This window comes from Gigantopelta aegis, chromosome 8, assembly GCF_016097555.1.
Source record: "Gigantopelta aegis isolate Gae_Host chromosome 8, Gae_host_genome, whole genome shotgun sequence".
Lineage (NCBI taxonomy): Eukaryota > Metazoa > Mollusca > Gastropoda > Neomphalida > Peltospiridae > Gigantopelta > Gigantopelta aegis.
The window spans coordinates 52191840-52207635 of record NC_054706.1 but is presented as its reverse complement, the minus strand read 5'-3'; the positions used below and the strand labels follow the sequence as shown (position 1 = coordinate 52207635).

General features: G+C 38.0%; 1 protein-coding gene across 1 annotated transcript in view; it reads left to right on the top strand.

Annotated features, from left to right (window-relative positions):
- The first annotated feature begins 433 nt into the window (after positions 1 to 433).
- Positions 434 to 15796, top strand: part of LOC121378805 — a 54094-nt gene continuing 38731 nt past the window's right edge. Inside the window, exons 1-2 of the mRNA XM_041507129.1 lie at positions 434 to 622; positions 2718 to 3850. Of these exons, the coding sequence (XP_041363063.1) occupies positions 2905 to 3850 (946 nt within the window). The 5' untranslated portion in view covers positions 434 to 622; positions 2718 to 2904. The remainder of the gene's footprint in view (positions 623 to 2717; positions 3851 to 15796) is intronic.

The window sequence follows — 15796 nt, the reverse complement described above, 5'->3', positions numbered from 1 at the left end:
GCCCAATGGGACCACCGGCGGGGATCGATCCCAGACCGACCGCGCATCAAGCAAAGCTTTACTACTGGGCTACGTCCCGCCCAGGAGGGGGCAGGTGCTACCCCCCCCCCCCCCATCTCGTACGCTACGCTTATGTTAAAATGGGAAACACATGAATTACAAAAACTAAATTAATATTTCTAATTTAAATTTTACCGTAATATTATGTGCTATTACAAAATACAAATACAGTGAAATAATTCGTTATTATCTTCAGCTTCCATCACTTTTACGTTATAGAGCCATATATATATATATTCATTTAAACTTGTCATCTCTTACCGGATAATAGTATTGTTCTGTTTGTTCACGAGCCGTCGGCCTTTTCCGCTTTCCCAGTGAAATCTCCGACTGCATAACGGGATAATACGGTGAACAGCGAAGCGAAACGACTCATATTTCACGGACATTGGCTAGGGAGTTGGACAAGATGCCCGTGTTGTGTGTATTGTGTTTGACAAATGCTGGTGCAGTTTGATTGTTTATGTCGGCGTGACAGGTTCAGTCAGCTGTTTATTTCAGACTCGTTTAACAGGATACCACTCTTTTTCACCAACATGCAACATACTGCCTGAGCATTTAGGTAAGTACTAAAGTAGACCTAGTGAAGAGTAAAATTAACGAGTGTGAACATTACTGCTTTGGACCAGGCTAATTTACCTTTAGTTTTATTATTAATTGTCAATGTTGCCATATTAAATCAAACTTGAAACAAGAATGATTATCATTGTTGGTCTAATTTAAATTAGAAATTAATTGAGTTTAAATATATATATATATATATATATATATATATATATATATATATATATATATATATATATATAATATGTATGCATTCATTTGTTCACTGAGGTAAATTTATATTAAAAGAAATGGTCCTAAAATGAAATAGGCCAACAAAGACTTTGTTGATGCATTTAATAAATGATTTACGATTTAATTTTATTACGTTTGTATTTACACGACTGTATAATAGAGAATACAACCATACACAGTCATAATATAAAGATTAACACTGGCGTAGGAAGTGGGGGGAGGTGGTATGTGCCTGGTGCCCCCCCCCCAACTTTGTAGCAGCAGCAGTGTTTTTGTAAATATATTTTTACATGTTTATATATATATATATATATAATACACACACACACACACACACACACACACACACACACACACACACACACACACACACACGTGTGTGCCCACCATATTTTGGCACCTTCCTACACCCATGATTAATATAATAGCTATATCATATATTTATAAACGGTCAACTGTCCAAATCATGATTTCAATGCCATTTCGGTCATTGGTTTGACAGATTGACTTAAGACAGTTTTCATACAAGCAATAGATCATGTGTTATCACATATATAAAAAGTATAGGAATGTATATATATGGATTCATGGGACTGAACAAATAACTACATGTATGATTATTTTTAGGCTGTGTGTAAATATTCTACTATTAAATGAGTTGAAACATGAATGATCACTGGCATAAGAAGCGGGGGGGGGGGGGGGGGGGGGCATGTGCCCCCAGCTTTTCAAACAGATATTTTGCTTTATAATAGTGTAAAAGTGTGCCCCTCCCACTTTTTGGCACCTTCCTACACTATTGATGATTCTTCAGTTTTTAGTCTTAATGTAGATGATATGTTTTAAGCCGGTCTAAAAATGCTTTTATAAACATTATATTTAATTTAGCCTTTTATTGTAAATAAAATAAAATATGTGTGTGTTTGTTGTCAATATAAATAATGTTTATCAGGAAATTATCACCAGAGGGTGGAATAAATGTTTGTATAGCACTGGCATAGTAAGCATGGGGTGGGGTGAGGGTCATGGGGGAAATGTGTCTCCCACTTTTCTTGATCCAGTAGCAGCAGGAATGGTTTATTAATATATATATATAATTATATATGTATGTGTGTGTGTGTGTGTGTGCCCCCCCCCCCCCCCCCACGCACACACTTTTTGGCACTTTCCTACCATCAGTGTAATACATAAATGTACAATAAATTAAATAATGCATCTTTGTCACAAATTGTGTTACCGTATTTTAAAAAAACAAACAATTGCAGCAGTCATAATATTATCATTTTATTAACCCCTTTCCTCAACATATATGATCATTTATTATAATTTATAAACAGCCTTGAAATTTGTTTAAACTGTAATATTACCTTTCATTTTTTCACTGAGATTGAATTACATTTTCAGTTTTATTTTACTATTAAGCTGAGAGAAAAAATAATTATAATTTTTTTTTTAATTTGTGGTTAAATCTTTTCCCCCTGATTTAAAAATGAAATCTTATTATGATCATTTCTGTCAGCACATGTGTATTCGTGTGTATTCTGCTTTATCTCATCCAAAAACGTCATCTATCAGCCGTGTACTTCTATTGAATACACATAAAGGTCTCTGTAACAGCTGCCTAAGAGCCAACTGCTGGCTGGTCACGGTTCGGCACTTCTCGTCACCAACAAAGAAAACTCGGCTGGCACACAAGACACCGAGTGGGTTGTTGTCAGTGCAGGACTGGCACGTTCCATTACCTTTTAACATTGACAAAGCACACTCTTCTTTAATAATTTTTTGGCGTTGTCTTTTTTTTTTTTTTTTTTTTTTTAGACCATACAAAACTTATTTCAGTCTTGTGTTTACTTCCGCAGGCATAGCATAAGGATCTGTGGTGTCCCATGTTTGGCCAGGTGCCAGCTTTGAAGAGAGCTCAAGATAACTGAGGTGCTGGTAAAACAAAGTGTTACAGTGTTCAAAGATTGGGCTGGATGACTGGAATAACAGTGGAGATGTTGGCAAGGGAAAGAGGGACAGACAACATGCACAGGGAGTGACTGGATGTTACTGTCACCAGCGGCCGCCAGTGTCATTCTCGTACCTATGGCCAGCAGGTCACATGCAGTGCCTGGACATGTTAACGGGACCAAGTTAGTCTATTCCAGTGGAGGATCCGGCACTTCGGTTGGGTGTTTGCCCTTCTCACAGAACCGACAGTCGCTACCAAACTATCCGGATATTGTTGATAATGAAATCTGCTTTCAGCCGGTTAATTCGGAGAGTTCTATTAATGAGTTGAGTCCGAACGATATCCGATTAGAAACTGCTCCCGCGAGCGTTGGTCTTTCCGCGTCTTCATCCAATCACGATGGGGTGGTGCAAGAGCGGCCGGGGAATCCGGATGCGAGACCAGTAATGATCACTGATTCACGACAGAGACTGTCGCAAGGAGGAAATGCGGGAAATCTGTACCCGGCGCTTGTGGATGTGAATCTTCCTCCATCAGGTGGGACGCCGGGAGGCGGTCACCCCAGGACGAGCCACCTACCACCGTACCGTCAGATCCAGACCCGGGATATCAGCGTGGGGATTTCCACCCGGCTTGACCCCCACCAGTCAGACGCCCTCCCCGACCTTCTGCACTCACACGTCTCTGTCCCCGTCACTCCGACCCGGCCGAACCAGCACCGGCAGACCCGCAGCAACGACAGGAGGGGTCACGGGACAGACCACAGAACCCGCAACCAAAGACACAGGAACCATGAGGGCAGTGGCCGCTCGCGTCATGCCAACAGGCGCAGCCGCACAAGAGCGAACAGTGCGAGTCATTCGGATGACGGCGTGTGTAAAGAGCCGTGCGTCAAGTGTTTCGTCAAGGTAACCTCGTTCCGATGGGTTCTTGTCGTGCTCTCCATGCTTGGTGTGTGCTGCGTTGTCACAGGGATTGTACTGGCGGCGCTGCATGCAGCGGGAAACAGTTTCCTCTTTTTAGCGATTATGTTCATTGGTAAGTAAAATTCCTATTAATATTTACTCTTTTTAGCGATTATGTTCTTTGGTAAGTAAAATTCCTATTAATATTTCTTTTTAGTTTTACATACAAACACATGTGTATACATGTTAAGGCTTTAACCTGGAGTTTACACTAAATTACAAAATGTAAATACATTTTGAAGTTGGTAAACACAACAGTTTCCAACTTCATTAGAAGAGTTCTGCCCAAGATAGGCAAGGCCAGTGTGAAATCATTGATACATGTATATTATACAGTGAAATGCCTGTACACTGGACACCCACAGGACCAACTAAAATGTCCAGTTTTAAGAGGTATCCGGTTCAGAGAAGAGCATGCAGTGAAAAACATCCAGTTTTGAGGGAATTTCAATTTACAGAGGGTCTGCTTTTGGCAGGTTTCACTGTGTTAAGTACTGAGTTAACCTCATTCAAGCACAATTTAACACTTGATTATTGCAAGCCTCTTATCCTATCATAATCCTCACTTATCTTTACATAATCTCCTGTCAGTGCCCAAAGTTGGCAGATTTCTTTTGTCTGTGATATGTCCTGCATTAAAGACGGCCTTTGTTTCTTTTAATCTGGTTAGGTGGTAGAGCAAGTGTAAAACAAGTGGCCCAGAGTTTGATTAATGTTGTTTGTTTGTTTTTGTTGTCCTGGGCAAGAACTTAAAATGACAGACCCTAGATTCACTAGTGTAGGAAGCAGAGGGGGGGGGGGGGGGGGGGAGCAGCACTTTTAAGATATTTTGCTTTATAATAGTATAAAAGTGTGAAAATATAAGTGTGCCACCTCTCTTTTTGTCACCTTCCTACACCACTGACATTTTAAATACTGTGGCAAATTTCTCATGATTAAGAACCGTTTTTGATCATTGTAATCAGACATGCTTCGATTTTATTGTTTAGATTATTATGTTTTTGTGTGTTTTGAAGTGTTTTTGTTCATCTTGGTGTTTCTAATGTCAGAAAATGTATATATATATATATATTTTTTTTTTTAAATGCATGTACCTCTGAACCATTTAATCCAATGGAGAGAAGAATTATTTGAAACAATTTTGTTAATTACCACTACACAACCTATAGCCATTAAGGCCAGCAGTTAGATCTGAGGGAGAGGGGAGTTGTTGGGGACGATTTCGATAATTACCACTACACAACCTAGGCCGGTTTTAAATACTAATCAGGTACTACAATTATTAGAAATCTTTAGTCTTTACTTTGATGATAATGGATAAATGTGTATTTAATATATAATAAAACATCTTTACCCCCCTCCCCCCCATTACAAAATCACAAAAACAACAAACAAAAAAATAATCCCTCATGAGTGATTTACTTATCACAGTGTTTTCAGTATGATTAAAGAATCTCAATCCTGCTAAATGTTTGCTAACACCACTAACAGACTGGTAAACAAACACACTTGAATAGACTGTGATAAACTTGAAACAGGCAAATTAACACCTAGATCAGATGTTGATAGAGGATTACTGGTATTTCTCATCATTAGATAATGGGCTAATGTTGTTACCTCATCCCCAACAACCAGCTGTCTGTTGTTGAATTGTTTACAGGTACAGTATAGCCAGGGGCACACATTAACATATATCACTCATTGACTCAGTGACGCAAAGTGGCAGTCCATCAGCCTCGGGTGCAATAAATGGTATAAGGTCCAGCTGTGCCCATCAGTAGATGTTTTAACGTATTTGGTTGTCACCAGTATATATTAAAAGTGCTCAGTAATACAATGAGAGTTTGTTTTGTTTAACGACACCACTAGAGCACATTAATTTAGTAATGGATGTCAAACATATGGTAATTTTTTGACACAGTCATATATACTGAGAGAAAACTATTGACAAACTTAAGTTCAAATTATGATGTAGCTCCCTTTTTTTGTTTTCCTTTTTTTCTTTTTTCTTTCGATGAACGGTTAAAAAATGCACTAAAATTCCTTCAAGAAATTGTGCACTACTTTCCTTTTTGACTTAATCCTATGGGATATTCGAAATTCGATAACACCAAAATTGTCCCCACCCACTACCAATTCCGGATGGGTTGCTGGTGCTCCCTCTCCCACCCACCCCAACCCTTTTCCTGTCCTGGATGGAGTAGCTGACTGAGGCTGGCACTTGCATCCAGGACAGGTGTGTGCTACAACAGCTTGTTCTGAATGTCACATAAAAGCCTATGACATGACATAAGACGAAAAAAGGGAACACTTTGTATTATAGACCATATACACTTCACTAAATAACGTCATATTAAAGTTTAAAGTTTGTTTTGTTACAACACCACTAGAGAACAATGATTATTAATCATCGGCTATTGAATGTTAAACATTTGGTAATTCTGTCATTTATATAGTCTTAGATATAGGAAACCTGCTACATTTTTCCATTATAGTAGCAAGAGATCTTTTATATGCACTATTTCACAGACAGGATAGCACATACCACTGCCTTTGATATACCAGTCGTGGTACACTGGCTGTAAAGAAAAATAGCTCAATGGGCCCTTCAGGTTAACAGGCGAACACTTTACCATTGGGCCACGCCCTGCCCCAGTGTCATATTATTATGCCTGTATAAAATAAAGATGTGATGAGGGATTGAATGATCAATGGTAATATGGAACTGAATGTCAGTAACACTTGTTGACTTCTTTGGAGTTTACCGGCCTTGGTGGTGTCGTGGTTAGGCCATCGGTCTACAGGCTGGTAGGTACTGGGTTAGGATCCCAGTTGAGACATGGGATTTTTAATCCAGATACCGACTCCAAACCCTGAGTGAGTGCTCTGCAAGGCTCAATGGGTAGGTGTAAACCACTTGCACTGAACCACAGTGATCCATAACTGGTTCAACAAAGGCCATGGTTTGTGCTATCCTGCCTGTGAGAAATGCAAATAAAAGATCCCTTGCTGCTAATCGGAAAGAGTAGCCCATGTAGTGGCAACAGCGGGTTTCCTCTCCAAATCTGTGTGGTCCGTAACCATATGTCTGACGCCATATAACCGTAAATAAAATGTGTGCTATCCTGCCTGTGGGATATGCAAATAAAAGATCCCTTCCTGCTAATCGGAATGAGTAGCCCATGTAGTGGCGACAGCGGGTTTCCTCTCCAAATCTGTGTGGTCCTTAACCATATATCTGACGCCATATAACCGTAAATAAAATGTGTTGAGTGTGTCGTTAAATAAAACATTTCTTTATTTTTTTCCTTTGGGAGTTTTTGTGGAAATTATGTCTGTAAATATTGCTTTGTGTTGGTGTGATTCCTTATTTCTTATTATCGTGCAGTTCTGCATGTGCCCAGAGTAGGTGTGCTTGAACTTGTAAGTAAAGGAGGGTACATACATTAGGTTTACATTATCATTATGTTACTGTCTTCTGCTATATTGGGGGTGGGATCTAGCTTACTTGGTAGAGTGCTTGCTTGTAAGTAAAGGAGGGCACATACATTAGGTTTACATTATCATTATGTTACTGTCTTCTGCTATATTGGGGGTGGGATCTAGCTTACTTGGTAGAGTGCTTGCTTGTAAGTAAAGGAGGGCACATACATTAGGTTTACATTATCATTATGTTACTGTCTTCTGCTATATTGGGGGTGGGATCTAGCTTACTTGGTAGAGTGCTTGCTTGTAAGTAAAGGGGGGCACATACATTAGGTTTACATTATCATTATGTTACTATCTTCTGCTATATTGGGGGTGGGATCTAGCTTACTTGGTAGAGTGCTTGCTTGTAAGTAAAGGAGGGCACATACATTAGGTTTACATTATCATTATGTTACTGTCTTCTGCTATATTGGGGGTGGGATCTAGCTTACTTGGTAGAGTGCTTGCTTGTAAGTAAAGGAGGGCACATACATTAGGTTTACATTATCATTATGTTACTGTCTTCTGCTATATTGGGGGTGGGATCTAGCTTACTTGGTAGAGTGCTTGCTTGTAAGTAAAGGAGGGCACATACATTAGGTTTACATTATCATTATGTTACTGTCTTCTGCTATATTGGGGGGGTGGGATCTAGCTTACTTGGTAGAGTGCTTGCTTGTAAGTAAAGGAGGGCACATACATTAGGTTTACATTATCATTATGTTACTGTCTTCTGCTATATTGGGGGTGGGATCTAGCTTACTTGGTAGAGTGCTTGCTTGAGGTGCTTGCATTGTCGGATCGAATCACGTCAGTGATTCCATTCTTTGATTGTTTTTTCTCTCATTCCAACCAGTGCACCATGACTGGTATATCAAAGACTGTATAGTACAATGTTTGTGCTCTCGATCCTGTCTGTGTTAACATGCATATTTAAAAGATCCCTTGTTGCTAATGTTAAAATGTAATGAGTTTCTTCTAATACCATATGAGTTAAAAATGGCCAAATGTTTATAAAAGATCTCTTGCTACTAATGGAAAAATGTAGTGGGTTTCCTCTCTAAGACTAAGTGTCAGAATGACCAAATGTTTGACATCCAATAGCCGATGATATATTAATAAATCAATGTGTTCTAGTGGTGTCGTTAAATAAAACAAGCCTTAACTTTTTTCGTCTACAGCTTTTGGATCAATTGCCCTTGTTGAATTTTCCCACATTCCATTCAGTGCCCCATGACTACAGTACACCAAAGACTATGGTCTGTACTATTCTGTCTTTACAAAAATGTACTTGATATTTTCCAGTTACAAGGGTTTATATACATGTATATATAATATTATATATGAAAAATCCTTTACTGTTTGTTTGTTGTTGTTGGGGTTTTGGGGGGGGTTTTTTTTTGGGAGGGGGGGGGGGGGTGTTATGAGTAGTTTATGTTGTGGCAACAGGTTTTCCCTCTCAACCTAGTGTCAAAATGTCCTTTCTATTTAGTCATGCTTGAACTTTTGATAGACTTCTTGTACGTGCGTGTAAGTGCCCATCAGATGGGTGATTGATAGGAGCTGGCTTAATGGTGGGGAAGGTCATTTCTTCACAACAGTAACCTATGTGGCAGATGCGAATTCTAATTCTTTCAATTTAATTAATTAATTTGTTCATTCATGCATTCATCCCGGCAGCAGGTTTTTCTCTCTCATTATCTGTGTGGTCCTTAATCATATGTCCATGTATCGGACACCATATGACCGTAGTTGAATTGTGATCAGTGTGTTGTTAAATACATTTTTTTTTTATTCATTTATTCATTCATTCATTTATTTATTCATTCATTCATTCATTCATTTATTTATGAACTCGTGCACTCACTGATTGACTGACTCATTCACTCACTCACTCATTAACTTGCCCATTCTGTCACATCCTGCTACTTATATCCTTTTAATAGCAAAACAAATTAAAGATTTAAAAAACCTGACATATCATATTTGACAAAAATATTACCTGATCAATATTAAGCAAATGTATACTCTTAGGTAGCTATAATTAACACCTGTTGTGACTACCTATCACCATCATTTTCAGTAAATTTATATATAAATGTTAATGCACCCATGACAAATTCCTTATCAAAATTTTACGCATGCACACACAGTAAACCAAATATAGTTTTGGCATAATAAACACTTACCCTTGGTTGATGTCACTACGTCTTATGCAAATTGTATATTCATTTACAAACCAGCGCTGTGCCCTGTAGGCATATAATTGACTGGGGCAACGGTGGTTAATGGACAAACTATTTGTCAAGCATTCCCGATGATGTAGTCGATTGTCTCTTAGAAGATATTACGTGGGAGGGGTGATTTATTGTTATGAAGATACATGTGTAGACACTAGCTTAACCCATAATTGGATACTGACAGTGCAGACATTGAATCATTCAAACATCTGGAAATTTGTGGTTTACAGGCATGCTACATGATGCTAATCTCAACAATTTAAAATAGATTTATACATTTATATAAACTTTGATGTGAGAAACAATTTCATTTTAATTTGTTATTCTGTCAATCCATCCATTTCTGTCTGTATCAGGGGCGGGACGTAGCCCAGTGGTAAAGTGCTCGCTTGACATGAGGTCAGTCTAGGAATGATCTCCTTCAGTGGGCCTTTTGGGCTATTTCTCATTTCAGCCATGCAGTGCACCACGACTGGTATTTCAAAAACTGTGGTATGTGTTATCCTGTGCATATAAAAGATCCCTTGCTACTAATGGAAAAATGTTTGAAATGTAATAGCTGGTAATTAATAAATCATTGTCCTCTACTGGTGTCGTTAAATAAAACAAACAAACCGTCTCAGGCCAATAGGAATTCTATCTGGAATAAGGTGGCACAGTCTTTGTGAGGGTTGAGGGGATGTGTGTGTGTCACAAACCCGATTTTTATCTTTATTAATACAGAGTAGTTTATAACAAAAAAACCCTGATACATTTGTATCCTCAAGTAGGAGGGTACAGGCCCCCCCCCCCCCCCTGCCAGTGTCAGTCTATTTACAGTCTCCCGCACTCCTCCATACTTGCCTTGAAAGTTTTGGCACGGTAACACATTGATTGTCTTACAATAACATTTTAAATACAGTTTGAAACTTCATGTGATTGCTCACCTAGCACCATTTCAGGAGTGGTCTTCAGCTTGCCGTGATTTTGCTTATTGCAAAGACTAATTTACATCATTCTCTTTTTCTTTTCTAAACATAAATCACCTTTTTTCTCTTTACAAGTACATCATTTTTTTTTTTTTTTTTACTTATCAATTGGCAAACCTCTATATACTTGTGTGATTAAGCCCATTTGATTTATTTTGGGACTGAGTTTTTAACGTTGGCTAACAAATACTGAAGGTTAGAATTACTGGTAAAGAAACTGTTTGTCTTCGGATCTGCATGTACTTGGACACAGTCCCAGATTGCATTCGCTGATTTTAGGAATCAGATATTTAAACTCGTTTGATGACCTGTCTTCATCAGTACGTGCTTGCCAAGAAGTAACACTGATTTTAAGCAGGATATATAGCTCTTGCCTTTTGAGCTCTTTTGTGTAATATACAGTTGGTTTCAGGATTAATTCCCTTTAATCCATACCTGTGATGTCACACTATTGTAGATTATTTTTCAAGAAACTGCATGTTTGAACTTTATGTCCTGGATTTAAAACCCACTGACTGACTGAGTTTGTGCACTGTAAACAAGTACCATACAGCACTTTTAACCCATGAGCTAGGCCACACTTCTGCATCATCAAATGAACATGTAACTTAAGCTTGATACTAGTGATATTACTTACTATCTAGTCAAGATAAAAAAAAATCAATGTGCTCTATAGTGGCGTCGTTAAATAAAACAAACTTTTTTTACTATCAAGTCTTGTTATAAAACAGAATACAAAGAAGATTGTTGTAAACTATATACACATGTAATCGGAAATCATTTGGGTGGGGGTGAGGAGATGATCTTTCTGATGATTTAACCACTACACAGCTGAGACCAGTTGTTAAAGTCCTAATTATAGCTGCTGCATGGTTGAACAATGTGCAAGGGTCTGGTTGATGTCACTGGTTGATGTCTGGTTGGTGTTATACAAACATTATTACATTTTCCCTAATTTTAAGCATGCATCAGTGCTGTTGGAAAATCGTTGGTGAGCATTTCATTTCATTTCATCTTATTTCCGTGCTTATATCCAATTAAGGTTCAAGCTAGCTGTGTTGGGCACACACACACACACACCTCAGCTATCTGGACTGTCTGTCCAGGACAGTAGATTAGTTGTTAGTGGTTAGCCAGAGAGAAGAGAGAGTAGTGGTCTTACACCTAACCCATCGAGTCATTAAAACTTGCTCTGGGTGGGAGCTGGTACTGGGCTGCGAACCCAGTACCTACCAGCCTTAATATGTCCAATGGCTTAACCACGATGCCACCGAGGCAGGTGTTAGTGAGTAATAAACTGGTCTGCAGAAGTTAATGAAGGAGAGCAATAGATTTCAGTGTCTAATTCACTGTAGGGGTGGGACGTAGCCCAGTGGTACAGCCCTCGCTCAATGCGCGGTCGTGGTATGTACCACCCTGTCTGTGGGATGGTGCATATAAAAGATCCCTTGCTGCTAATCGAAAAGAGTAGCATATGAAGTGGCGACAGCGGGTTTCCTCTGTCAATATCTGTGTGGTCCTTAACCATATGTCTGATGCCATATAACCATAAATAAAATGTGTTGAGTGTGTCGTTAAATAAAACATTTCTTTCTTTTTTATTCACTATAGTTTTGAGTTGAGTGCTCACTTGAGGTGCTTGCGAAGCAGGATCGAACCACCTCGCTGAACCCATTCAACTGATTAGGGTTTTTTCCCATTCCAACCAGTGCACCACAACTGGGCAAAGGCTGTGGTATGTGCTTTCCTGTCTGTGGGAAAGTGCATATAAAAGATCCCTTGCTGCATTAGGAGAAATGTAGCAGGTTTGCTCTGATGACTACGAGTCAGAATAACCATATTTTTGACAACCAGTAGCCGATGATTAATAGATCAATGTGCTCTAGTGGTGTCATTAAAGAAAACAAACTTCTGTAGTTTTGAGTAAAATAAATTACCAATACATGTATTAGCATGTGATGAAGTGAGCAGTTTTTCGCCTACACAGAAATCATTTCTTGCGAACACGCGCTAGTAAGAGCAATTGCTCGTCAGACTATAAGGACACTGGGAAGCATATATTAATACACATGTACACGTTAAATACATGTACCTTTATAATACCCAACGATGATATTAAAAACAAACAAACAGACCTCGACATGCAAGTGTTAATGTGCCATAACTGAGTTGTAAAACATATAATACTACACTCATGTCTAACAAATTTATATCCCATATCTTATAACTAGTTTAAAATGTATCCATCTAGCTTTTGCTTGTTATATCTATATGTTTTGAAACCGCTAATAAAATAAATGGTATTTAATGGTCACCTATTTTCTATAACATATACTATAGTAGTACACATTTATTATACTTAATTATTAGGATTTCTTTCACACTTGTTGATGAGGACATTAATCATACGTTATTTTTTATAACACCAACTGTTAACACATATATGTGTGATAACAATTTAAAGACATATGACTGGCATAACTGACATAACAATTTAAAGACATATGACTGGCTGCTCCTAAGTGATGACCAGGTTGCCAATGCCATAATGAAAAAAACACAAAAACACAATCAATCTATGATTTATAAGTTAACCTGGGAATTAATTTGTCTGTGACACATAAGTTAACTGCAAGCGCTAGGGTCGTAAATAGGTTTTAGTTGGAAAAGACATCTAATGTATTTTAAAACTGTTTTTTTGAGAATGTGTAAGAAATGGAATACCACATTCTTGTCTGTTAGATACCATTTATCTTGCTACTTGTTGTTTAGAAAACACATCCAACTCGTTTTCGGTCGTTCGATACATTTTAAAACAATCGTTCTAAGATAAATGGTATCTAATGGCCACTCATGTATAGTATTTTCAATTTGTTACACATGATCGTAATATAGTATGCACTGACCTTTCACCACAACATTACATCTATTATATACTCGACCATAGATAGATTTACACACAATATAGATTATAAGCATTTATAGTTTAAAAATATATGGCCATATTGTTTAGCTTGTACCGGCCTGCAAACATGATTTGTTTGAATTGTTAACACTTTACTGGGCCATTATTGATTGACATTGTCTGGCATGATGGTTTAAATTGACACTGACACATCAAACATGGAGTTCGGGGAGTGAACGCGTTCTCTCGTATTGATAGTACTGTATGTATCTCGGTGGCTACTGTGTACCTGTCTGTTGGGTTTGGATACAGTGTCTTACAAGTCTTGTAGCCAAGTGTAGCCAGGTGTAGGTGTACATTAACTTGTAGTTCATCCATCAGTGTAAATTATAAATAACATTAAAAAATATCATGTCTTCTGTATACATGTGCGTATGTATATAATATACATGATGGTGTATGTTGTTTGTCTATCATGTTTGAGAAAGTCACTATACTCCTCACCAGGGCTAGCTCTGCCACTCGCCAAATTTGCCAATTGTGAATTTCAGGAACAATTGGCAGATTTTATTTTGATTTGGCGAAAACATGTCATGTAATAATTGGTATTTTGTTGAAAAATAACAGTGGATTTTGCATATTTAAAGATAATTTGGCGAATTATTTTGCTCGCCTAGAGCTAGCCCAGCCTCAAAGAAGCTTTGGCTAGTACATTATATATTATAGTATTAGTAATACAGTTGATAATTGATAATTTCCACTAGCCCAAACAAAAAAATTCACTACTAGCTGGGATTGAAGGCTAGAGGATTTTTTGAACCCTGGATTTTGAAAAAAGAAACTTTAATTATTAATTCATTTGAATTAAGGTTCAAGGATGTTGTCTTTGGTATGCACATTAAGGGGCGAGACGTAGTCCAGTGGTAAAGTGCTCGCTTGATGCATGGTCGGTTTAGGATCGATCCCCGTCAGTGGCCCCATTGGGCTATTTCTCGTTCCAGCCAGTACTTCACAATTGGTGTAACAAAGGCTGTGGTATGTACTATCCTCTCTGTGGGGTGGTACATATAAAAGATCCCTTGCTGCTAATTGAAAAGAGTAGCCCATGAAGTGGCAACAGCAGGTTTACTCTCTATATCTGTGTGGTCCTTAATCATATGTTTGATGCCATATAACCGTAAATAAAATGTGTTGAGTGCATCGTTAAATAAACCATTTCCTTCCTTCCTTCCCTTGAACAAGATTGGCATACCCCCCTGTATCACTCCTCTTAGAGGTTACTCAGGCATCAAAATAAGCATTGTGTCTGGTAACCCATTTACGGGTTACCACAAAATATAGCCTTGTAACCTATAGGTTACCACAACTATATAGACTGTTTTCCGGTACTTCTACGTTTAATTAAAATGTTCTTGCGAACTACTCGGCACACATCTAGTTGACGCTGCTAAAACGCGGACGTTCTGAAACTGTATCGGAAATGCGGAAGTCCAAAATGCATTGCCTGATTTACGTTCGGAAACGATACTACTGTTCATTGAAATTTTTGTCGAGAACGAAACACCGTTCTCGACTTTTCTTACATGTGGTAACCTCCCGGTAACCTGAACGACCGTTCTCGACTTATTTCGATGCCTGGGTTACTGCTACCCTGGATTAAAAAAACCCAGTTCTCTGGAAGGCAGAAAGGGACATCACCCATGTTAGGAAACATTGATACAGTGTTACATCATGTATACATACATGTGTGCTGTCTGAATAAAAGTATTGGATAACAATTTCCATATTTTTTTCATACATGTGTAAACAGAAAAAAGAAAAAAAAGAAATGAATGCCGATGCTGATATAAAAGATAAAAGTAATGTATTTTAAAATGATGTTAAAAGCCCCAGGTACATGCATTAAGGTATTAGTTTCATTAAACTATGTGAATAGACTTATCTTGGCGTGACGCTTGAAAGGTGCAGTGACATTTTAAAAGCATACAAAGAGTATGCTTTTTGCTACCCACAGGTTTCGTCTAAAAGTAGACATCAAACATGTACATGTTGCGATCTTGAGTTATTTTTATCAACATTTGTCTTTCATCTTAGTACTATTAGCCTATTTCTTGTTCCAGCTAGTGCACCAAGTTATGTGCTATCCTGTCTGTGGGATGGTGCATATAAAAGATCCCTTGCTATATATTAATTTAAAAATGTAGTGGATTTTCTCTCTAAGACTATATGTCAAAATTACCCAATGTTTGATATCCAGTAGCCGATGATTAATAAATCAATGTGCTCTAGTGGTGTTAAACCCATTCAGTATAGTGTGGGGTTTGTATACTCTTCAAAATGTTAAGAAACAAAATTTAAAAAAAGGTATTTCATATTTAAATATTGTCATATTTACTTGATGTATTTATATATATTATAACGATTTAACATGATATACA